Source organism: Siniperca chuatsi, linkage group LG11 (assembly GCF_020085105.1).
Source record: "Siniperca chuatsi isolate FFG_IHB_CAS linkage group LG11, ASM2008510v1, whole genome shotgun sequence".
NCBI lineage: Eukaryota > Metazoa > Chordata > Actinopteri > Centrarchiformes > Sinipercidae > Siniperca > Siniperca chuatsi.
The window spans coordinates 168,859-194,456 of NC_058052.1; the positions used below are offsets into that span (position 1 = coordinate 168,859).

The window sequence follows — 25,598 nt, forward strand, 5'->3', positions numbered from 1 at the left end:
TTCTACCTCCGCTCTTATAAGTCATCCTATGTTCCTGCCTCTTCTGGAAGAAAGTGTTCACTACAGCCATTTCCATCCTCTTTGCAAAGTCTACCACCATCTGTCCTTCTGCGTTCCCGTCCTGAAGACCAAACCTGCCCATCACATTCTCATCACCTCTGTTCCCTTCACCTCCATGCCCATTGAAATCTGCACCAATCACCACTCTCTCACCTCTGGGGATGCTCTGCATCACTTCATCTAACTCACTCCAGAATTTCTCCTTCTCTTCTAACTCACATCCTACCTGTGGGGCATAACCTCTCACAACATTGAACATCACCCCTTCAATTTCCAGCTTCAGACTCATCAACCTGTCTGATACTCTTTTCACCTCTAGAACATTCCTCACAAACTCCTCTTTCAGGATAACTCCTACTCCGTTTCTCTTCCTATCTGACCCATGGTAGAACAACTTGAACCCTGCTCCTAAGCTTCTAGCCTTGCTTCCTTTCCACCTGGTCTCCTGGACACACAGTATGTCCACCTTCCTTCTCTGCATCATGTCAATCAACTCTCTAGCCTTCCCTGTCATAGTCCCAACATTCAAAGTCCCTACTGTCAGTCCTACATTCTTAGCTTTTCTCTCTCTCTCTCTCTGCCTACGAACACACCTTCCTCCTCTCCTTCTTCGTCTTTGACCAACAGTAGTCCAATTTCCACCAGTACCCTGTAGGTCAACAGCACCGGTGGCGGCCGTTGTTAACCCGGGCCCCGACCGATCCGGTATGGAAGTCATTTTCATGATTCGCATTTTTAATTTGGCATGTGTTTTACGTCGGATGCCCTTCCTGACACAACCCTCTGCATTTATCCAGACTTGGGACTGGCACAAGAAGACACTGGCTTGTGCCCCCTTGTGGTTGGATTGTAGACTATAGTTTCATAAATTTACATAATATTTACTAAAAAAAATTATTAAAAAAAATATTAAATGTACTTTGGATTATTTATGAAACTTGTAGGCTATAGTTTCATAAATATTCCAAAGTACATTTAATATTTTTTTTAGTAAATATTATGTAAATGTAAATTGATCCTACTTTTTTTGGAACTGTTTAGGCTATGTCATAACTTATCACAGGCTATTATTACCTGAACTAGACCGCTGTTAGACAGGTACGAAGGAGGAAATTTCAATAAAGTTGAGAGGAAAAAACAGGTGAATGGTGTTGACGCCTCTCTCTCTCCACCACTCTGGTCTCTCTAAAGCTGAAACGTCATGACGTCAGTGGCGTAGTTGACCGTCACAGTTCAGCAACATGGCGGCGCACGGGCTCTCTCTATCATTGACCAGGCTGCAGTTTGCTGTAAAGGTGAGCTGTTCGCAGGGCGACTCGTTGGACAAACGTACTAACTGCACAGCTGTAAGCACAACGTTAGTCCATAACCAGCTAATGACCAGTAGGTTAGCACAGTCCGCAACGTCCTGACGGAACAGGCGTAAAGATAACACAGATTAGATGATAAGAGATACTTACCACATCGTTAAAATTGTGAAAACGTTTTTTGCCAAAACCTTGACAAGTAAATAATGGTACCTGGCGTTTCTTTTGTCTGAGAGAGTGTAAATCAAGTGTAACTTTGCCATTGTCCCAGAGGGACAGGCTGGGCTCCGAACAGCTTTATAAAAGATAGGCTATGTCCTGTTTTATCGGCCAAAAGGTCAGTGCAGAATTTTAAATGTAAGGCGTCAGTTTCATTTACCAAACAACCTGAAACGTATTTGTTTCTGACTCCTGAGACTTTCTTTCGTTGGGCGTTTTTCCAGCTGAGAAACGTGTTTAATTCCTACACTGAGCCTGCCCTCAGGAGTGTTTGTGCATGGTATTAATCTGCGTGCTGAATCAATAAAGACACTACAAATGGTGTGAAAACGACTTATTGATAGAGAAGAAACCAGTTTGCTTCTGTCTGGATCAGAGGGCCTCACTCACAAAGTGACCCTAACCCATAAAATGTCATATTTCTTACGTTGTCACTCCAACAAGCACTGCTGCATAACTGATCACGTGGTGCAGTGCAACTTTAGTGCTAGTTTTTGCATCAGTTCGCTTTTTCTACCACCTCAGATTACCTTTTATCACAAGTGGAAAGACATCTTGAAAAATCCATTTATTTCTCTGTTATGAAAATCATTTAGCAGACTTGCTTAGCGTGTCTAATCAATGCTCTCTGTGATGGACATACTGCTGTATATAACTGCATAACTGAAAGAAGTTTCAAGGATCTGCTGAGATTTTCACATTTATTTATATATATATATATATATATATATATATATATATATATATATATATATATATTTGAATTCCTAACACACAGTAGCGTCGTTAGTTAAATGATTTTGGTCTGAGGTTATGCTGTTGTGATTTGCAGTAACTGGGCCAAAGCATGCAAAACCACTGTCATAGTTGTTTGAGGCTACTGTGTGCTGAGTTAAATTAATAGATTACTTTTACCAATAAAGTCATCACACTTGCATGTAGAATGTATCATACAGCAGCAGGAGTCTGTAGTCATTAAACTGACGAATGAGCTACATGCTGTTTCACACAGTTTAAGCAGCATGCACCTTAATTAATGATGGCGGTTAAATCTTCCAACACAGAATGGGATCAATCAAAGGCCCTAGAATGTCCAACTCATGTATAATTACTTATTTTACCATTTTATTTTACATTTAACCAGAACAAATCATAGTATACCTTGGCATTTCTTGTAACATATTTTAGTTTGTCATATAAATTAAAATAGGAATTGATAAGCAGGATCTAAACATACACTACACCCTTACACATACCACTTGTAGCAACCCTCATTGAATATAATAATGAATTAAATGAAACCATATGGTAGCCTAATATAGTGTATCTGTATGTGTTTTGCAGTATGCCTCATTCCAGTCCAGATGCCGTGCAGCGCACAGCAACGCTCAATATTCCACCATTTACAATCCCAGTGAAAAGGTAATACACAGCTCTCTTCTCATTCTCCTCCTTCCTGTTTGACTGTAACCGTTCATGCATTCAGCAATCAGCAGTTGACACTGGAGAAAATGTCAATTTAATAATTGTGAGGCAAGATGTGATTTATGTATGACACTGATGTGAATGGGTGTGATTTCTGAAACAAAATGCCTTGCTCAGGAGATTGGGGGTAAAGGGGGTTTGCCTTGCCAGTCTTCTCATTGACAAATGAGAAAAGGTGGAGTAAAGTAAGTCCTAGTTGTGTCAATGATAAACAGTGCTAATCTGTCTGCTGTTTCCTTCTGCAGACTTTTGATAAGATCCTTATTGCCAACAGAGGAGAGATTGCTTGCAGGGTAAGACTGGCTGACACACAGATATGTACTGTAAAAGAAATCTAACTGAAACTGTTGTTGGATTACTGTTGAACACGCAAAGACATACACTCATTGGAGGTTGACCTCACACCACCTCCAGAAGGAGGAACTTGTAAAGAAAACCCCATAAGGCAGATTTTTGAACGCTTCTGCAAAGTTATCATTAGGGCCACAAACTTGCTGCTTTTTCCCCAGTTTTATCAATATAATTATTCCCCAGTACCTATCAATATAATTTACAGCGTTGTATTTGACATTGACCGTAGAGTGAAGCATCAGTGTTAATGCTGTGTGTTTTTCCATCAGGTGATCAAGACGTGTCGGAAGATGGGCATCCAGACTGTAGCTGTTCACAGTGATGTAGACTCCAGTGCTGTGAGTCACCATCTGTGTTCATCCAGTGTTAAAAATTAGGGTTGAATACAGGGAATTGAGATCCTGAATTTCCCAGGAAATTCTTGGCAACTTCTGAAAGTACCAGTGGAAACGTACCAATGGTACCCCGGGAGTTCTAGCCTGGGTGTTTGTGTACTGAAATCTATAAAAACACCACCTGTAAAGCTACCACGCTGTTGTAGCTTAAGTCCAACCTTGAAATGGAGATATCACAGTAACATAACTGCATCAACCTTTCAGCTCAACCTGGTTCTTCTTCTGTAAGTGTGAACAAAGTGCAGTGCAAAATCTGAAAACTGAATCTATGTATCAGACCTGCAGGCGTCCATCCCCAAATCAGAGAGCAGGGCAGTGTTCAACAGGTGGAGCATGGAGGGAAGAGGATCAACAATTCTCCAAACCACTGAAATAACATGCCGAAATGGCTGCATGCAGTAGTAACCTCAGTCAGCACTATACAGATGGAATTACAACTCTGGTGATTTGAAGTCATATAAAGTACATCTTTATAATACATATCCCAGAGTCTATTTTGAAACCAAATGTGTCATATCATAGAATCCAGGTGAAATTTTTGTGTTTTCAGGACACACAGACAGACAGCTGGAGTAAGTGGTAACAGTGTTCTAAGTGTGTCTTCAAGCAGTGTGTGCCAAGTGTGTATCTCACTTTCTACTGTTGAGGAGACATCTGGATTTAACTTCCCTGTGTATGTGTGTATTTAGGTTCATGTAAAGATGGCTGATGAGGCAGTGTGTGTTGGCCCCGCCCCCACCAGTAAGAGCTACCTGAACATGGACGCCATCATGGATGCCATCAGAGCGACTGGAGCACAAGCTGTAAGCATTTATATGGCTCTTATTACATTATGTGACTGTGCTCATCAAGGCAACATACAGCTCCTCTAAACAGTGAATCATGTGGCTGCATCTCAATACACATCTGTGTCAAGAGGTTCAGTCATTGTACAGTTAGTATACACTTGTAAACTGCTATTTCTGAGCAGTACCATTCATCAGTCTGGTGAGATGTCGGCTGTGCCAAATATTTCTTTACCTATTTAATTTATAGAGTACATCCATGGTTACATAATCTCAAAGCTATAGCTTTGTGCTTGAAAGCCTTTGAAACAAATCAAATAAACATTTCTCTGTAAAGGTTCATCCTGGCTATGGGTTTCTCTCTGAAAACAAAGAGTTTGCAAAGCGACTGGTGAGTAGAATCAGGTACACACTTATTTTCTCTCCACACACACATTTTACTACCATGAGTTCAAAATGAATTAATGACAAACAAATGCTAAGGTGTTAATTAATTTAGTTACTAAAGCATGGACAATAAACCCCAGTATTATGTTTCATCTTTTTACTAAATACAAACACATCTTTGTTCTGTCTATAGTATTATTACATGGTAAATCTCATGGTATTATTGTTTTGTGCTAGGCGGCAGAGGGCTTGACATTCATTGGCCCAGACACCCATGCTATCCAGGCAATGGGGGATAAAATTGAGAGCAAGCTGATCGCTAAGGCTGCTAAGGTCAACACTATCCCAGGATTTGATGGAGTTGTCAAGGTACGGGCACACATACACAGCAGTGCATGTATGCAACAAGAACACATGCACCAGAGGAATGAATTTTGGGGGATCGGGAGGGTGGTTGCATAAAGAGGGTGAAGCTCATTCCACACTCAAAAACAAACTTTGACAAAGATGAGCGTAATGCTTTACTGAAAGGGTTTTTAAACAGCACATTTAGGTTTTACAAGTTTCACCTCCGTTAAAGAGCAGCACACAGCCCCCTCATTAAGCTTTTCTATGGGAAGCATCTGGGACTGCCTCCTGTGCAGTGAATGAGAGTCCCAAACGAGAGGAGTTAATGTGTTTCCTGACTAATCCATTATCCAAGTCCAGCTCCAGTGTTATTCCATGTAGAAATGTCAATGTTCTACATCACCCACAACCTGAGTGATCCAATCACACATCACTACACAATGACAGTTTAGTCAAGAAATATAATGGCCTCATTTTTGAAACCATCAAGACAAGTCTTACTGACAGTATGGTGACCAGCCAGTTCAAAGTATGGAAGAGACAAACAGTAATGCTTTGGTTCATCATCAGTAACCATAAACCCCTCTCTGTGTCAGACTGCTGAGGAAGCTGTGAAGATCGCACAGGACATTGGTAAGTCATCACTTCTCAACACACTGAAAATGCACAGTATGTGTTAGTTTGTGTGACAGAGCTGAATCCCACTGCAGAAATGATCTCCCATCCATTTGACCTCATATCCCCTTCTGTCTCTGACCCAGAGGAGGTGTTTATTATTATGAAGATGTATTATTGATTTATTATCTCTCTACATACAGTTGCAGTCAGAAGTTTACATGCACTTGTAAGGGACATTCATGTCAAGACAGTGTGGGGATTTTAATGATTTTAATTAACTGTTGTTTTTCTGTGGCAGAAGGTGTAAAAAGTGACTTTTCTTCATAAAAAGAGTTTGGTTTCTTTTGTACTGTTTTTGTGTGTCTTCTGAAAACATAACATCTAATAGGTCAGAAATGTACATCCTGCACAAATAGAATGTGGTTGCATGTCCTTATAGCTCTTTTCACCTCAATCAACCGCTTTTGGCAGCCATTAAGCTTCTGGCAGAATTTTGGTTGAATCTTTGACCACTCTTCTTGGCAGAATTTGTATCCAAGATTTAACTTTCTAGCAGATGGTTTGATGGCCTGATCCACCTTATGCAATGCACCAGCTCCACTAGCACCAAAACAGCATTCAGAGCATCTTACTACCACCACCATGTTTGACAGTGGGTCCAGTGTTCTTGAGTTGAATGCCTCACCTTTTCTCCTCCAAACATACCTCTTGTTATTGTGGCCAAATAACTCTGAAATGTTTTTGTTCCTGTTTCAACCATGTAAAGCACCCTGTAACTTTGTTTTGAAAAGTGCTGTATATATAAAGTTTTTTTTTTTAATTAATATTATTATCTTCAAGCTCAGACTTGTTCCGTTGGTTCATAAATCTGTGAATCTTCTCGAGAGCAAGTTTGGCCCCCACAAAGTTTGTGCCAGGATCTGACCACAGTTTCCTGGGGTGTCCCCTCAGTGAATTGAATCTCTGATAGGCCAGCAGGAATCCTTCGGATGACTGGTCACTAACAACACCAATATGCATGGCTCTTGAAGCCGTGAAGCAGAAGACAATTCCCCAGACTCTGAGTTTGACTCTTTTCCTTCATCTCTCACCTCGTAAGGGCCGAACAGATCCATGGTTGTAAACTCAAATGGTGCGGCTGGTCCTGTTCGCTCAGGTGGAAGGTCACTTGTGATCTGTTGACACTGTCTTGGTTAAGGTTTTTCTGCAGACCACACAGCTGTCTGCCATTTTTTTGACAAGACTTTGACTTTTATCACCCAGGCTTTTTTCCTCATCCTGCTACTCCTTCATGGTTCGCTTTGTGGGCTTCTTGTGCCAACAATGTAGACACCCATGCTTCATACGGTAAAAGTGACACTGCAGTATTGTCTTCAGTGAACATGTGAATCCTGCCTCCACAAACTAAGAGTTCAGAGTCCACATCTCTGTATACTGCCAATCTGCTTAGAGTAGTGTCTGGAAAAGTTAAACCTTCTTGAGCTGTGAGAAAGAGATCTCTGAGCACACCCTCACGCTCTCTTACTGTCAGCACAGCTTCCTTGGCCTTTTCCTTGAGTGACATCGCCTCCCACTTTGCTTGTCTTCTGGCCTGGCCCGGCCCTTGGGTTTTCTTCCAGACCTTGGCAAAGAGACCACTGTTCCCATTGCTTGTAACTGTAGAGTAATTGTTTGCACTGATGATCTTGGGACCTCAAGATGTTTTGAGATGGCCCCAGGTGACATTCTTGACTTCTGTAAATCTGTCACAGGTTTTCTCAAATCTGTACTGAGCCCTTTAGAATTTCTCATTGTGATGTTTGTGGTTCATTCTAATGTGTGCAGTCAAACAAACCTTATTTCTACAGGCACAGAGAAGTTACCAACTGTAGTAAATCATAATCACTGACAGAAAGTTCATATTTGTCATATTTCCAGAAGACCCAAAAAATGTATAAAAGAAACCAAACTTGTTTTATTTTTAAGTACATAAGTACATGTCCCAATCATTCTGTCACAGAAAAAGAACCGTTGTAGAAATCATTATAATCCCCAAACTGCCATAAAATCCCTTACAAGAATATGTAAACGTTTGACTGCAACTCTCTTTACATAATTCTGTTTGCAGGTAGTGCAGCTGTTTCACAGGGGTGTATATTGTAGTGTTGAATATATTTTAGTGGGCTTCAAGTAGAGCCTGGTGGTTAAAGCAAAGCAAAAATTCACTTTTACAAATGCACCTTTAAAATTGTGGCGTTGTTTTATCTTTGTGGTGTTGCTAGGCTACCCAGTGATGATCAAAGCATCTGCAGGGGGAGGAGGGAAAGGAATGAGGATTTCTTGGAATGATGATGAAACAAGGTATTGTATTCCTGTATCTGTCACACCCTCCATGTACACTATCTCAAGATATAAGGTTAATTTACAGTGGTGTGCAAAAGTGTTTGCCCCCTTCCTGATTTTTATTTTTTTGCATGTTTGTCACACGTAAATGTTTCAGATCATCAAACAAATTTAAATATTAGTCAAAGATAACACAAGTAAACACAAAATGCAGTTTTTAAATGAAGGTTGTTATTATTGAGGGAAAATAAACTCCAAACCTACATGGCCCTGTGTGAAATAGTGATTGCCCCCTAAACCTAATAACTGGTTGGGCCACCCTTAGCAGCAACAACTGCAATCAAGCATTCACAATAACTTGCAGTGAGTCTTTTACAGCGCTGTGGAGGAATTTTGGCCCACTCATCTTTGCAGAATTGTTGTAATCCAGCCACATTGGAGGGTTTTCGAGCATGAACTGCCTTTTTAAGGTCATGCCACAGCATCTTAATAGGATTCAGGTCAGAACTTTGACTCGGCCACTCCAAAGTCTTCATTTTGTTCTTCGTCAGGCAGGGGAAAGGTGTTGAAGACGGTGGTGAGACCAGCGATGTTGGACAGCTTAGAGACAGTGGCACTGAAGGAAAGACAAGAGGCAGAGCTGGAGGCAGCAGAGCTGAAGATGCTGAGGTTCTCTTTGGGAGGGACGAGGACGGACAGGATCAGGAACGAGGACATCAGAGGGACAGCTCATGTTAGATGTTTCAGAGATAAAGTCAGAGAGGCCAGATCGAGGTGGTTTGGACGTGTTCAGAGGAGAGACTGTGAATATATTGGTAGAAGGATGCTGAGGTTGGAGCTGCCAGGCAGGAGGTCTAGAGGAAGACCAAAGAGGAGATTTATGGTTGTAGTGAGAGAGGACATGAAGTTAATTGGTATGAGTGAAGAGGACGCAGAGGACAGGGTTAGATGGAGGCACATGATTCGCTGTGGCGACCCCTGAAAGGGAACAGCCGAAAGGAAAAGAAGAAGAAGGCAGGGTGAACAGGTTGTGGCTGGGTGGGTACTGTCCTGGGCTCTGCGCAGACACCTCACCTCTCTGATATCACTGATGCTCGGTAGGTTGGTACCCATGATCTTCTGAGTGGTTTTAATCACCTGCTGCAGAGCCCTCCGGTCCTGGGCCGTGCACATCCCATACCAGTTTGTGATGTTTCCTGTCAGGATGCTTTCTATTGCTCCTCTGTGAAGGTTAACAAGAACTTGGCACGGGAATCTTAAGTTTCCTTATGAAATACAGCTGTTTCTAAGCTTTCTTGACCATGTGAAGATGTGAGAGCACCATGACAGGTTCTCTGTGATGCTGATTCCCAGGAATCTAAAACTGTTCACCTGCTCCACCTCAGCTCCACTGATGTAGAAAGGAAAGTGTGTCTTTGCCTCCTTTTTTCTAAAATCAACGATCAGCTGCTTGGTTTTGCTGACGTTGAGCAGTAGGTTGTTCTCTGTGCACCACTCTGCAAGACTGTTGATTTCCTCCCGATATGAAGTCTCATTGTTGTTTATAATCCAGCCGATGATGGTGGTGTCATCCGCAAACTTCAAGAGTAGTCTCCATGTCAAGGGCTGCAGTCGTGGGTATACAGCAAGGGGGGCTGAGCATACAGCCCTGGGGGGCTCCGTGTTGAACACTAGAGTGGAGGAGGTTTGTGAGCGCCAATCCGAACTGTCTGGGGCCTGTTTGTGGGTCTGTGACAGTGATATGTTAAATATGTCATTACTGACATCAACTAGTTGGTTGGCACATGTTCTTAGTACATGGCCAGGGATGTTCTCAGGCCCAGCAACTTTACTCATAATCCCTCTCAGCAGGATTCTTCTCACATCCGCTGTGGATACTGACAGTGGCCGGTCTTCTGGAGGCGGAGTGGACTTTACAGCTGACTGTTTGTTGGGGAGGAGAGCATAAAATGTGTTTAGCTCATCTGGTAACGTGGCCTCACACTTAATGGGGGCGCTCCTGCTTTTGTACCCTGTGATGGTCTGGATCGCTTGCCAATTTTTCTTTGGTGTTGGTGTCTAATCATCTGCTCTTTTTTAACATCTCTTTATTAACGAAAACCATGTACAATCAGACATCACAGCTTCAACAAAAAGTAGGGGAGTTATTCTGCTTCTATAATTACCATATGTGCTACTTAAACTACTGGACCACCGATAGTACTACAAAACCTTCTATTGCAAATAGTTGCACAATGACCACTACCAAATACAATCACTGCTTCTGCAGCATATTTTGGACTTTAACTCTTTGAAATACTTCAAATGATATCGCTGTTGCTAATCCAACAACTTCATCTTACTCTTGTTAAGATAGTTACTACTTAAGATAGTAAATCATCTTCAACTCCCTGAACTGCTGCTTCACTGTCTATTCCTACTTCCAACACTTCAGCTGTTATAATTCGAGAACCTGTTTCTACTTTTACTTTTTACTACTACTACTACGGACCACTGGAAAGACTGTTTGTATTTGCTACCTTTATAACCCCTGCAACTTTTGTGTGTGTGTACTGTTACAGGGAAGGATTCCGGTTCTCGTCCCAGGAGGCAGCATCCAGCTTTGGAGATGACAGGCTGCTCATTGAGAAGTACATAGACAACCCCAGACACATAGAGATACAGGTATAGCACATGTCCACACACAGGTCTGATGTCATTTAATATTGTCATTGTGCACACAGAACGCGCGTGTGTGTGTGTGTATATTTATATATATATGAATATATTTATGCACATATATCAGGGCTCTATGCTAAGTTTTTTTTTCCCAAGGAGTACATGAATGAATGAATTGAAAAAATTTAGGAGCACAGTGAAAAATGTTCAAGTAACAGTTTATCAACAAACAGTTTATTAAATACTATTTATACTGTGTGTGTGTGCATGTGCTCCTTCTCCTTGTGTGCAATTATGATGTGAAAACCATTCCAACCAACCATAACCACTCATGCATAACAGTGAGTTCAACATTTCTAATGTTTACTGTAGCATGACAGCCTTTTTGATTGGTCGGTTCACGAAAAGTGACAATGCAGTGCATCGACTTTATGAAAAGTTGAACATGTTTCAACGAAGACACCCGATACAGAAAAATAGTCAGCCAAACACAAACCTTGCTTATCTTATCCCTATTGTCTTACGGCTTCAGCTGAAAAACATTGACTAACAGTTGAACTGTTATAGAGGATCTTAAGTAGGAGGATGTGGACTGGTGCATAGGCAAAGTGCTCCAACGCATCTCGCTCTTGTTTTTGTATAGTGGACTGCTCAAGCATTCCACCGGGATTTCTCCCAGTGCTCCCGATGGCCAGTCCGACTGTGCTCTGCCCTGTTTGTCACTCTGCCTGAGGAGTAAATGCTGTACTCGTGCTGTTGTTTATTTGGTTTTCATGACTTTGCGAGTGATTGACGTCCTGTCACCAGTTGCTTCCAGTTGCTCATCCTCAAAGTGGAGAGAGAGCAGACGACCGTTTGTTTGAGTTCAGTGTAGTGAACAGCTCCACAGTTATGTAATTGCCACTTCATGACATTTTCTAAAATTCTGAAGCAGCGGTGCCAATAATTTTGGAGCGGTGGGCATGAGTAGGTTCGCTAGTCGTGGGTGAACGAAACAAACTGGGAAACCCTCCATCCCCCCTGTTTAAAAAATTAACAAATGCCTACTGCATAAAACATAAACTGTGATAATTCAAAAACTATAAAAGATTGCTAAAAGCTGAAATACAAGTTTAATAGTTCAAAGTCTTGTCACCCGTTTACAATTTAGTCTTCAGCTGAAAGTATGTGAAAGGAGTAGCATTTCAAAGTGGAGTAAGTTGAAGATTTGAAGATTCTTCCCATTCACTTACATTATAAAAAATGCTGCAAAAAAGCAAAATAATACACTATTAATAAAGATAACAAGAACAATAGTGTGAATGCTGCTGTGTGAATCTGCATTAAACTATACCCTTTTTCTTCAAAAATCAAGGCCTTGAAAGTTTTTAAATTTATATATTTTGTGCAAGAATACAAATTTTTTGCCTGCTAATTCTCATTATAAAAATTGAGTGTTGTAACAGTAATAACCTTGATCCATGTCTCAAACTATGCCTTGTTGGGTCTTTGAATTTGAGGGAACTGGGCCTTGGAAGTCCTTGAAAAGTCATTGAATTTGATCTTTAAGAAAGTGTGGGAACCCTGTTTAAAAAACAGTTATTTTGACAAGACATTCACCAGAGACAACCAGAGAATACCGTGTGCTTCTTGTAGGTGCTGGCTGATAAACATGGTAATGCTCTGTGGCTGAATGAGAGGGAGTGCTCTATCCAGAGGAGGAACCAGAAGGTAGTGGAAGAAGCTCCCAGGTTAGTGAGAAACTCTGCTATTGGCAATGTTTTGTTTTAAGTCAACATGGGTGAATGCAACCAACTTTGTTTTTGCACAAGAAGGTCAGGCAACTGACAATAACTTTTAATGAGGTGGAAATTCGGACTGGCGGCAACGATGGATGGTAGATACGTTTGGCAACGTGATTTTTTTTTTTTTCATAAAAAAAAAAGATTTCAAACAAACTTCTTTCACGTTGTCATTATGGGACATTGTTTGTAAAATTTTGAGGAAAATAATGAATATAATCCATTTTGGAATATTAATGACTGGGCGGAGTGGATTCATTTAGGCTAACATATTCTACCCTGAAAAATCTGAAAGCTCAAATGTACACAATCTACACTGCTCAAAAACCAAATGTTAAACTGGTAGAATTTGGAGTTGAAAAGTTAAGTAGAATGTATAAGAATAAATGTCTTTTAAAGAGCATGTTTTAACATTTTAATGGTTTCTGTAGCTGAAAATATGCAGTAAAAGTTTAAATTCCAGCCTTTTCTGTGCCCACCTGGTAAGCTCCTGTTACCGTCTGGGGTCTTTTATTTTGAAAATTTGACCTCCACCAAAGCGCCCAGTGTGAGCTCCTGTTACCACAATGCAAATACCACCTAGAATTTTTGAAATAGTAATAATGTAATGGTTGTGGTAACAATAATATTAATAAATTAATCATTTGTAAATAAAACATTTTTGTAAATAAATAAAACAAATGTGTGCGCATGCTCCAACTTGCATGCTGCCTGTTGCTGTTTTTCCGTCTCTTCGTCTTAATTTTTCCAACGTAAGTCACTAAACAGACACTTCTATTCTATTAGGAATTCTATTCGTATGTGCATTGACGTGATAGTGAGCAGCTGTAACGAACGCAGCACTAAGATCTAACAAGACAAGTACAAAGTCCATTGTCTGATGCAGTTTAGAAGGTCATTTGTAATTTTCATCAGTGCTGTCTCTGTGCTATGATGCACTCTAAATCCTGACTGAAAATCCTCAAATAAATATATTGTTATTTAGAAAGTCACACAATTGATTGGCGACTGCTTTCTCAAGGATCTTAGAAGAAAGGGATGGTTAGATATAGGTCTATAGTTGGCTAAAACCCATGGATCAAGAGTGGGCTTTTTAAGAAGTGGTTTAATTACAGCTAGTTTAAAGGATTGTGGTGCATAGCCTGTTAATAAAGACAGATTGATCATATCCAGTAAAGAAGTGATAATTAAGGGTAAAACGTCTTTAAGCAGCCTAGTTTGAATGGGGTCTAAGAGACAGGTTGATGGCTTAGATGAATTAATCGTCAAAGTCAGCTGAAGAAGATCAACAGGAGCAAAGCAGCCAAAACACACATCAGGCTCTACAGCTGTTTCCAACCCTTCTGCTCCCCCTGTGAGTTTGTTTACATACCACTGCAGGCCAACATGCAGGATGGACCACACATGCTCGCCAACTAGATACTGTGAGTGGAGCGGACAAACCCAAATCCTTAGTTATTCTCCTCGGTGACTTTAACAAGGGCAATCTCAGCCATGAACTTCCCAAATACAGACGCCTGACCAGAGAGGAGAATATTCTGGATTACTGTTACACTACACTAAGCAGTGCCTATCGAGGCAGCTGTGGCTTAGTGGTATGGGGTGAATGTGATATGTAGTGTGAAGCGCTTTGAGTAATCGGAAAGACTAGAAAGGCACCATCCCCCGCGCTGCACTGTGACACTCTGACCACGTCATGGTCCACCTGATATCTTCATAAAGGGAGAAATTAAAGCTCTGTACACCTGTTGTGAGGACATGAAAGCAGTGGACCAGTGAAGCTATGGAGGACCTTCGGGTGTGCTTGGACTGTACTGACTGGGAACTTTCCAGGACTGCTACCAACAGTCTGGATGAGTTCACAGAGGCTGTGATATCATACATCAGCTTCTGTGAGGACTGCTGTGTACCATCACGCACCAGGGTGAGTTATAACAATGACAAACCCTGGTTCACAGCTAAACTCAAGACAGCTGAGGGTGGAAAAGGAAGAGGCATTCATGAGTGGAGACAGGGACAGGTTTCGCAAGGCGGTGAAAGAAGCTAAACGACTGTACTCAGAGATTCTACAATGCCATTTCTCAGCCAACGCCTCTGCTTATGTCTGGAAGGGGCTCAGACAGATCACCAACTACAAACCAAACCCCCCCCACTCCATTGACAACTTGAGCCTGGTCAACCAACTGAATGAGTTCTACTGTTCACTGTGACATTTGAAAATAATAGCTTAGATAGTTTTTAAAGCTATATGTCTGAGGCTATAAGTTTAGCTGCATGAATGTTTTTGTCATTTTTGTGTCACTTTGTGTGGGTCAGAGAACCAAAACAGTGAGCTAAAAGCTGCACAGAGCACATTATCTGGAAGAGGTGTGATAAAGGAGACTCACAATAGAAATCATTCAGAGCAGAATTTGTATCCGTTTACTCAATTCATCATTTTCATTCTTAGTCATTAAAATTGATTTATGAAAATGTGTATTGCAGGTTTTTCATGCCTTATCAGATAACTTCTGTCTTTTACAGTTTGTAGATGTATTACCTAGAAAGTACCATGTAGACAATAGAAAATGCCTAAACACTTATTAACCTGCTCAGGTGTCTCACCTGCATTCCGCAGTATGTGATGATTGGTTTTGAAAAAAGTGTATTAATTATATTTTTTGTGTATCTTATGCTGAAACTGAATTAAAATATATATAAAATATATATTGATCATATTTGAAATAGGAAGCTGATGCTATAAAAGAGTGATTATACATCGTAGCAGCAGTACATCATAGAAGAGCAGACCAGCCACCCGTACAATAATCAGCATTAATGAGATAGGTGCCTCTGAATTCTTACATTTGTGACTTTTTAGTATGTATATAAAAATGATAGGTTTTTGGGTAGGAATTTGTTTCTGTTAGACTCCCCATTTACACTGCTGAGGTGATTCTGAGTGTCTAGTGTTGTGTCCTCTCCAGTACTTTCCTGGACCCAGTGACAAGGCAGGCAATGGGTGAGCAGGCAGTGCAGCTGGCCAAAGCTGTACAGTACTCCTCTGCTGGCACCGTTGAGTTCCTGGTGGATTCTAAGAAGAACTTTTACTTCCTGGAGATGAACACAAGACTGCAGGTCAGTGTAGGGCTGTGTTTGTGTGGATGGATGTATGTGGGTATAGACACAGTTGGTTCTGACAGTTGGGTTTACACTCAGTTTTGAGTGAATTTCTTTTTCATTAGGGCCCGAGCATTGACAGCCGGTGAAGGCCCTATTGAAATGCAAGGAATTATTATTTTTCTTTTTATGATTCACACTTTTTATGAATGAATCTCATTTTTGAGGGCCTAAAGGTGCTCAAAAAGTTGTGAAACTTTGCACACTCATTAGGACTGGTGAAAAATTTTATATTTTATGGGTTTTGGGGGAAAATGGCTCTATACAGCCCCCTTGAAATTTTCAAAAAATTTTGCCCCTCCTTGCGGTTTCACCCACATGTACGAAATTTGGGAGGTACGTGTAAGATGCCAAGATCAACAAAAAAAGTCTCTTAGTAACATGACCTAAACCCAACAGGAAGTCGGCCATTTGGAATTCATTTTCAGTGATTTATAGGGGTCATATTTTAACGAACTCGTCTTAGACCGTTAATCTGATCAACTTCAAACTTAGTCAGCATACATAAAACATGGTTGAAGATGAAAAGTTATCAAAAGCTTGAGTTTTTGTTGAACGATGTGGCTGTTAAGAGGTGTCGAATTTCGATGTTTCGCCATTGAACAGGAAGTGGTAACTTACAGGATGCCGCGGCTGCAGCATGCCCCGACATGCGTGGAGGTGCAAGAGCCCGATCATTGCTGCTTGCAGCTTTAATTTAGCCTTTGTTTTCATTTGGAAAGACCCTTTGAGTAACAAGAGACCCCTTTTCATGTGTATTAAGTGTACAATAGAAGAGATCCACAAAATAAATGAAAACATTAGCACCAAATGCCAAAAAGTGATGCTCTCTTCTGGTGTGGAGTGCCAGCTCAGTGTTGAGCCCAGTGGTGTCTGCTCGAACAATCCACAATTACAATCTAAGAGCAAGCAGAGCAATGGCCCAGCGGTCTGCCATCAAGCATGTCTCACACTAAACATAAAGAAATTAAACAGTGTGATATGTAGTGTAAAATGGCCACTTTTTAAAAAGCATTTTCACCTTTATTGGACCGTTTGAAGCTGAGATAGGAAACGAAGGGAGTGAGAGGGGCATGACATGCAAAAAAGGAATTCAGCTCCCAGGGCACTCCAAAGTGATCATTTTTATTGGACTGTTGTGAATGACTTTTGATGTGAAGTAAGCCAGTAAAGTTGCCACAAACCTGATTCTGAAACACATTTAATTCACGTTGTTCTATCATAATTGGTTGGCGATTTAAACACCTAGGCTAATGTCTACTTACAGGGTTTTTTTGGAGCTTACGCCACATCTCACGGTGTTCACCAGTGCATAGAGTTTGACTAATTCATCTTTAACCATCTCTGTGACAATTGAGCAAACTCCACCTGTTGACAAAGACCATAAGATGCGGCTGAAATACCTGGAAAAGGCCAGTAATGGTTCTTTGAGTTTCACGCTCAACAAGCACACTACTAGTTTGCTTGCAGAAACCTGTATCTTCTCTATTTAACCTTTTGACCCCAGGTGGAACATCCAATTACAGAGTGTATTACTGGCCTGGACCTGGTGGAGCAGATGATCAGGGTTGCCAAGGGTTACCAACTGCAGCACAAACAGGAAGATATCCCAATAAACGGCTGGGCCATTGAGAGCCGCGTCTACGCTGAGGTGTGTGTGTGTGTGTGTGTGTGTGTGTTTACAAACAAGTAACAATGTGTTCAGTTTAGTTATTACCTGTAAAGAGCTGTAAGGGCTATATGAAGTGACATGGGTTAGGGTTTCTCTCAGTATAACCAAAGAGCCAGCGGGAAACAGCAGCAGCTGGAAGTAGACTGATCACAGAAACTGCTGCTGATCCATCCACTGAACACAATGATCAAGCAAAGCACAAAAAGACAAAACATACAAAGCATGTTGAAAAGACATGAAAGGCAGACCTAATCCTACCCAGAATCAGTCATATAAAGAGCCTTCTTGAAAGACAGGGGCTAAAAGAATTAAAATGTTTAAAGGACCCCTGTAGTGTTCACCTGCAGTGTTGGTGGAAAGTCTAGATAAAATCAAGTACATAAGATTACATGTACAATATTACTAGTTACAAACATAGGACGGACATGCAATAACAAATTGTTTGTATCCAGCAGGCTATGTAGATGTAGTTGTATTTTCCTAGGTTGTTACCACCTTTGTGGAGAACAAAGTTGGTTTGGTTAATATGACATGTATCACAGTAGGAGTTAAAGAATTAAGCTACTCAAATGCTAAACAGTGGCCGTTTATCCCTAAACAACATGTTTCAGGGTTTCCTCCAGGAAATTGATTAGTGAAGGTGGTGTTTCCTCAAACATCCCCTCCTGATTGTAACTCATGGAGCTGTTTGGCTCTACTTTTCCCAACTTGTAACCCCCCCCCAATTACAACGTGCTCCTGCTGTATATTGCATCTGACAGTGTAGTTTGCTATGACAAGTAAAATAAATAAAAGTATTTCAATTTAAACCTTTGTTGATGTAACATTCTGCTTACGCTACTGTTGAGTGAAACCTGAAGTGTCAATGTTTTCTGTTTGTTTATCTGTTTCTCTCGTTTGTTCTGTTAGGATCCTTACAAGTCTTTTGGTCTTCCCTCCATTGGGCGGCTGTCTCAATACCAAGAGCCACTCAACCTCAGCAATGTAAGTGTTTGTGTGTGTGTGTGTGTGTGTGTGTGTGCGCGCGCTACAGTATAAACGCATCAGACCTCTATACACATCAGGGCACATCATAGTCTCTTTTCCAATTTTCTTTTTAGTAAAAGTAGTCTCATGTTTTATCCTTGAAACACATTGCAGTGCAAACGCTGTTGTGTAACTTTAATGAATTGAAATACCATCTTGTTTGGATGATCCGGCTGATTATTTTTTGTTATTTAAGTTGATCGCAGGGTGAGAGAGAGAGATCGACTGCTGGGTGAGCTAGATTGATTTTTAACAAGAGAGAGAGCGGATCAGATCAGAAGCTTGTCTCAACAGAAACATTGTTTTCTAGGCTCAATAGTATATGCATTTGCAGCTGTGAAATTACACAGTGACTCCGTCTGCATTCTAAACCGTTGACATGCATTCTACACAGCTGGAAACTGATGTGAGTCCACAGACAAAAGTAAACATGATAGATATGATACTAGATTTAAGCAATATACTCGCGTGTGCCGCTTGTAATAAATATAAACTGTGGCGGGTAAATAATAAGCCATCTCCACATTGAAAATGTTTTAGAAAAAGATTTAAAAAGTGTCAAAATCGACCAGACACGCCAGTCTCCTTCCACAGCATGATATTATTCACTTGTGTTTCAGGAGACTAAGATGCAGTTAAACAGCCTGTAAGCTTTGAATAAGGGTTTGAAATTCTGCTGGATAAAATCCCTGAACCTGAGTCAGCAGCTTTAACTGCTTTCAAAGGGGCAAACTATTGTCACTGCGTTTAATAAACCTGAGCTCACTTTCAGAAACAACTGTTTATTGAATACAAAACTTTGTTGATTGAAACACGACGTTAACACTTTGATAAAACTCCACAATGGACTGATGACATCATCCCTGATGTTGTCATGAATCAGTTTATGCAAATACAAATCACTTGTAAATAATCACATGAGCGTACGTAAGATTGTCTCATCCTCCGTGGCACTATCCACCTGCCATAGTGTGTGTGTGTGTGTGTGTGTGTGCGTGCGTGCACGACATGAGTCTTAAAGCTTCATTAGGCAAGATGTTGATGTAACATACAAGCACATCATCTGTCTACGTCAAATTAGAGCTGCATCAGAGAAGAGCATTCAGTCCTCACTCAGATACTATAGTTTGTAGTTTCACCTGATTTTTAATTTTTTCAAATTCTATTCTCCTCACACACAATCCACTCATTCTCCCTGAGTGACTGGCAAGTGTTCTGCCAATATGAACATTTTCTCGTCTGCTCCTCGCTCTGTCAGGTCCGTGTAGACAGCGGCATCCAGGAGGGAAGTGACATCAGCATCTACTATGATCCCATGATCTCTAAGGTCAGTGATGTATTAAATGTAGAACTCTTTATTATTTTTAGGAACAGATGCAACGAGAATGTTGATTACAAAATGCCACCATCCCACAAGGGTTTGTGGTTCTGCAATAATTTCCCCTGGTATCTGTTTGTAGTTGGTTACCTATGGAACTACACGAGCTGAAGCTCTTGCCAGGATGGAGGACGCTCTGGATAGCTATGTAATCAGAGGTACACCAACAGATTTTCATAGTGAATGTCAGCTAAGACACACATTCACCTTTAAATGGACATGAGCTTTTTTCTTTCTGTAATGAAGTTTGGTAATCTTCTCTCCAGGTGTGACCCACAACATTCCCCTCCTGCGGGAAATCATCACCCACCCTCGCTTTATCTCTGGTGACATCAGCACCAACTTCCTGCCGGAGGTCTACCCCGATGGCTTCAAGGGTCACCAGCTGGAGGTGGACAAACGCAGGGAGCTGTTGGCCTCAGCAGCAGCGCTCTATATCACTGCTCAGCTCCGTTCACAGAAAGTCCTGGGAAACCCGAGGTGAGGACAGCAGTCAGCTTGACGTTGTGGGGGGCTACAGGTGTCTAGTTTGCTACACTCCATCCCTTCCGTCACAAGCATTCCTACAGCCTCACCACAGACCTATGCGTTTTGGCTTTTCCCATTCCTTTATTGTGTTTTGTAATAGGTTTGCAAAGTGAAAAAGTCTAAGTTAAACTCTCCCACAGAAAACTCTGCTCCTGAACTGCCTGAAAACAGCTTGATTGTAGTCTAGCCTTTACTTCCGTAACATATCTATGTCACTGTCACACGCGTCATAATGCAGGAATTGAGCAGTTTCCACAAGTACAACTAAATATGAAATTAAAATAACGTTAGATACCCTCCAGGCAGCCAATGGGCATAAAGTTGTTACTGTGATGTAGAGACAGTGCACAGTTAAAACGTTACCTATGAAAGATAAATCAGTTATAAATTAATAACTTACCACTCTGAACCGTCTTGCTACAGTCTCTGTTGTGAAGCTGGTTCGGGTTGTTCTGCCTGTGTTTCGGTATCAGACTTAATAGTTCTGAATCAGGATCTCCAGTATTTGGACAAAGTTGTTTGTTAAAAATAAGGCGTGCCAAAGTCAATAGGCTGCTGTTATTTCAGATACATTTAATCAGCATTTCATATCTTCTACTACTATGAACATTTAATTTAATATGTATGATACCGAGCATCTTTAGCACAAAAATGTCTTTTGCGATGAATTGAGTTTTATCTTTATCATCAAAACTGTTTCTGTCCTCTCACCACAGACTTCCAGCTGAATCTTTTGAGTTGTAGTTATTTACTTAAAGGGATAGTTTGGGTATTTTTAAGGTGGGTTGTATGAGGAACTTATCCATAGTCAGTGTATTACCTACAGTAGACAGCACTCAGCCCGCCCCAGTTTGGAGAAGCAGACAGGAGTCCCAGCAGGGAAGCAGAGCAATGCACTGCTGTGGACGGGGGCAGCAGAAAAACACAATTTAGTCACATAAAAAAAGGCCCACCTCAAAAAAATCTATATAATTTTAAGTGTACGCTGTATTGAGAATATTTTCACCGCTCTACCTTGCCGTCAGACAGCGTTTTTCTTTGGCACTAACCGTAGAACTCATGTTCCTACCAAACCATCTTTGAAAACTTTAGAAACGTCCAGTTTGATTTCAGTCTGATCTCGCAACTTTCTGACCAAAATATATAAATACTGGATGTCCTGATTCAGAAACTATTAAGCTTATAACCTTAAATTGTTGATATGATATAAATGAAAGTTTGGAGAAACTTGGAGAATGCGACTCCTGTAACTGACATGACGTGATCAGCTAGATTGTTTTAGAAGATGTATCGCTCTGTTTGTGTTGTGGGAACCACAAAAACTCACAGCAGTTCTAAAAGCTGGTGGAGCATTTCCTCACGATTTTGCTTACAAGCAAAAGTGTTCAGCAGCACCTAGAAACTAGAAACATGTGGTAACATAGTTAAGTACATTTAGGTGACACGGCTAAAAAAAACATTGGGAACTGTAAAATGTCATCCCTAGAATGCCAGCTTTAGGGTGATATTCAACTGCATGTTACTCCAGAAGAAGCTGTAAAGCTTTGGCCCCTAGTAGAATAAAATCAGCTGTGTGTGTGTTGCAGGATGTCCTCCACCCCTGTGGAATGTAGCCACTGGGAGCTGTGTGTGGAGCTGGTGGAGGGATGCCATTCTGTGGAGGTTACCAAATCAGGAAATGTTTATACTGTGAGTATGTAATGTGCATCCATGAACAAATGAAATATATCAATATCTCTGTATTGAAATTGGTATTAAGTGTCCCTGAAACATTAGGCCCTGCTCTACTGGAAAGAAATGAATAATTAAAGCTGTGATGCTAATCCATGTATGTAGATATTGTCATGTTATCAACTGTGTCAAAACCCAAGCTCACATTCCAGAAGATAAAATAGAAGTCAGTCAGCAGGGAATGATGTAGCTAAAGTCCCTGTGTAGACTTACAACAGGATGTCACTGTCTCTTGGTAATGAGTTTGAGCCATCGCATCAGGAACAAAATAATCTGTGTCTCTGTAGGTGGAGGTGGATGGAGGAAAGGTAGAAGTCAGTGGACAGTGGAACCTGGCCTCCCCACTGCTGCCTCTCACCATCAATGGCACACACAGGATGTTACAGGTAACACACACACACACACAGGTTTGTTAAATGATATCATCTTTTTTTACCTCACACTAAGCACACAGTAAGATCTGAAAAACCCCAGTATATTAAAAGAAAAATTCAGCAGTGTTTACAAAGGTCAGTTATAGAGACTACAGATGTAGTGCAGATGTTTTGTGTTTTGTTTCAGTGTCTGTCCAGAGATGCTTCAGGAAAGATTGTCCTGCAGTACCTGGGCACATCGGTAATGTCTGCACATAATCACACACACATCATCACACAGGCTACTGTCTCTCTCGTTCTCATGCTAACTAAGCGGGCTATAGTGCAGCAGAGTGTAGTGTTAGCTCCCACACTCCCACAAAGAGAAGAAACGTTGTGGTCATTTTTACATCAAAGTAGGTTGGTAGGCCTATAAAGCAGGTTTATTCCATATTCAGAATCCAGTAAGCTGATTTGCATTAACAATTTATATACTGTGTGCACCTAGTCAAGATAATCCACCTTTTTAGTTCATTTCAGTATGAATAACATCCTTTGATTGAACAATTAAAAATGTTGTAGTAGTGTAGTGACTTATGTAGCCTGGAGCCTGGAGCCTGCAGCAGAGATGAGCAGCGGGCTGCAGAGGTGTGGTGAGCTCACTTCTTTCTAGCTCCACACCAACACAACACATAGCCTTCAGCCCCAACCAACGCTGACTCAAGTAACATCACTTGACCACATTTGTCAGACCTCACACAGCTCCCCTGGAGACACTAAAGGCTTTATACTACTTTTTTCACATATGCAGTAGTAGTAGTAGTTTTACGTATTTTGCATATTAGAACTTTTTTTATTTAATGGGACTCATCTTTACATTTGTGGCGGCTCTGTTCATTCATTGCACTTTCAATTTATTACTACTTGCACTTACCTGTCTTATTGAGGAAACGCAATTTAATTCCCCTGTGTACTGAATGTTGTAAATGGAAATTATGACAATAAATTCTGCCTTGTACCTTGTTCTCCCCAAGACCTGTAAACAGACTTTGTTGTTGTGAAATCATTGGCGTTCTATGGTCTTAATTTTATCCGAAACCATTTCCTCTTGATCATATTGCAGTACAAGACACCTCCTTCCTGTGTTTCTCATACTCTGTATCGTTATGCAGTTTAAGGTTCGCGTTCTGTCCAAGTTGGCTGCAGAGTTGAACTCCTACATGCCAGAGAAAGTTCCAGAAGACACCAGCAGCATCTTGCGTTCACCGATGCCAGGCACAGTGGTGGCTGTGTCCGTCAAGCCTGGAGATACGGTAACACATCCCAATATGTAGAGGTTTACAACATATCTACAGACAAGACATATTGCCGCACAACATACCTTTGGTGATAGCCCTCTTGGTCAGGGTAGGTGCCATGATGAGCTGAAAACAAATGTGACTAACAGCTGGAGGGTGTTGGTTGCAGAATAGTGGCAGACTACAATATCAGCTGTGGTTCTTGAGGCACTGATATCTTTGTCAACATCTTCACTATGTTTGAGATAACCGGGACACACAGGACACGGAAGCGCGCGAGCGCTGAAGAGCAGAGGAGCAGGATCGCTTGTTGACCAGCTCGGAGAAATGCTTCTGGTGCGGCAGCCAGGCTGCTGCTCGCAGGAGAAGTGACCTAGAATGGCGCTTGTCTGCGCTTTGCCCTCCTGTGTGTCCCGGCATTTATAGTTCTACTAAGCAATCATTAACTCTGTGTGTGTGTGTGTGTGTGTGCCATCATTGTGTGTGTGTGTGTGTGTGTGTGTGTGTGTGTGTGTGTGTGTGTGTGTGTGTGGTTGTAGGTTGCAGAGGGTCAGGAAATCTGTGTGATTGAAGCCATGAAGATGCAGAACAGTTTGACTGCTGTCAAGCAAGCTAAGGTAACTATGAAATTCTTATGGTGGAGCTACTGTTATTATCGTAAATAATGGTATCTAGTTCATAGATTTTAATGGGTATGTTGCTCAATCAGCAGATGAGATAAGTGCGTCCCTACTAATATATATAAAGAAGCAGCACTCAGTCCAGTTATTAGGAGCAAATTAATAATTAATCATGGAGGTAGATTAGACACATTTATTTAACCAAAACAAGTAATGTAATGAAGCATAGGCTCTCAGCTTGTGGCCTTTATGAAGTGTAAATGGATATACTGAATTGTGTGTGTGTGTCCTCCTGTCCTGTCCAGGTTAAGAGTGTCCACTGTAAGCCAGGGGAGACGGTGGGAGAGGGAGACCTGCTGGTAGAGCTCGAATAAAACACAACCTTTTACCTTTTGATGTGTGACATCAGCACCGGGATGAGCCTTACTCCTCTCTGTGTCCATAGAGGAAGATCCACATTGGCAAACAGACTGGAAAATAACAGATGCTTGCTTTATCTTGCCAGTGGTCAGTCTTCTCAGTGGCCCCCCAGCAGAGTTTAGTTTCCCTGATGGTGACTCAGCTGAGCTGTATCAGCAGTGTTGCAGTGTCTTCTCCACATATCGGACTCCTTCATGTTGCTTAGTTGGATGCAACTGTCTTTAAAAAAACCTCTTGTGAATCTTTCCATTCTGCTTCTGTTTTGTGTGTTTTCTAGACCTGATTGTTAGTTTTTGTTAACTGGTCAGTCACCCAAATTACAAAAAATTATTTTCTCAATTTACCCCTATGCTGTCTGGCCTTGCAGGTAGTTTTGGTTTCTGTGCCAAGGTTTTGAGATGTTTATACAGGAAATGTCTGCTGCCACTCCACTACAATGGAAGGATATGGACCTGGTTGATAAGCTAAGTTTTTCAAATGTCATTTTCTGTGATTTGAGCACCAAAAACAGTTCCATTCACCTCTATTGTATTGGAGTGGAGACAGAAATCTCATTGGAGAAAACCAAAACAATGCGCATAGCTCGATACTACTCAAGGTAAGTAGGAAAAATGTCTGTTGTAATTGAATTAAACTGACACTTTATAAGACACTACATACAACCAATAAAGTGCTCCTTCTTTTCCACATACAGTAA

General features: G+C 41.2%; 1 protein-coding gene across 3 annotated transcripts; it reads left to right on the forward strand.

Annotated features, from left to right (window-relative positions):
* Positions 1–1,201: 1,201 nt before the first annotated feature.
* pcca (propionyl-CoA carboxylase subunit alpha) lies at positions 1,202–25,598 on the forward strand. Of its 3 annotated transcripts, none has more exons than XM_044213006.1 (23): positions 1,202–1,355; positions 2,931–3,008; positions 3,317–3,364; positions 3,692–3,760; positions 4,507–4,620; positions 4,940–4,993; positions 5,227–5,358; positions 5,934–5,970; positions 8,217–8,295; positions 10,839–10,941; positions 12,571–12,665; positions 15,683–15,833; positions 17,383–17,526; positions 18,457–18,531; positions 19,832–19,900; positions 20,034–20,109; positions 20,218–20,431; positions 22,066–22,168; positions 22,498–22,596; positions 22,772–22,825; positions 23,736–23,876; positions 24,401–24,478; positions 24,787–25,598. In XM_044213006.1, exons 1-23 carry the CDS (start codon positions 1,302–1,304, stop codon positions 24,853–24,855), a joined length of 2,136 nt encoding a protein of 711 aa, XP_044068941.1. In that variant the 5' UTR covers positions 1,202–1,301; the 3' UTR covers positions 24,856–25,598. The 3 variants fall into 3 exon arrangements, 2 of the variants coding, with proteins under 2 accessions (XP_044068941.1, XP_044068940.1); XM_044213005.1 differs by having other exon boundaries at positions 1,287–1,406; XR_006379758.1 differs by lacking the exons at positions 24,401–24,478; positions 24,787–25,598 and having other exon boundaries at positions 1,287–1,406; positions 22,049–22,168; positions 23,736–23,820.

Excerpts from the sequence above, each read along its gene's own strand:
- pcca (XM_044213005.1), top strand. The coding sequence starts at position 1,302 with ATGGCGGCGCACGGGCTCTCTCTATCATTGACCAGGCTGCAGTTTGCT. Across the intron at positions 18,532-19,831 it reads AGCCACTCAACCTCAGCAAT|GTCCGTGTAGACAGCGGCAT; the intron begins GTAAGTGTTTGT and ends TCGCTCTGTCAG. Across the intron at positions 20,432-22,065 it reads AAAGTCCTGGGAAACCCGAG|GATGTCCTCCACCCCTGTGG; the intron begins GTGAGGACAGCA and ends TGTGTGTTGCAG.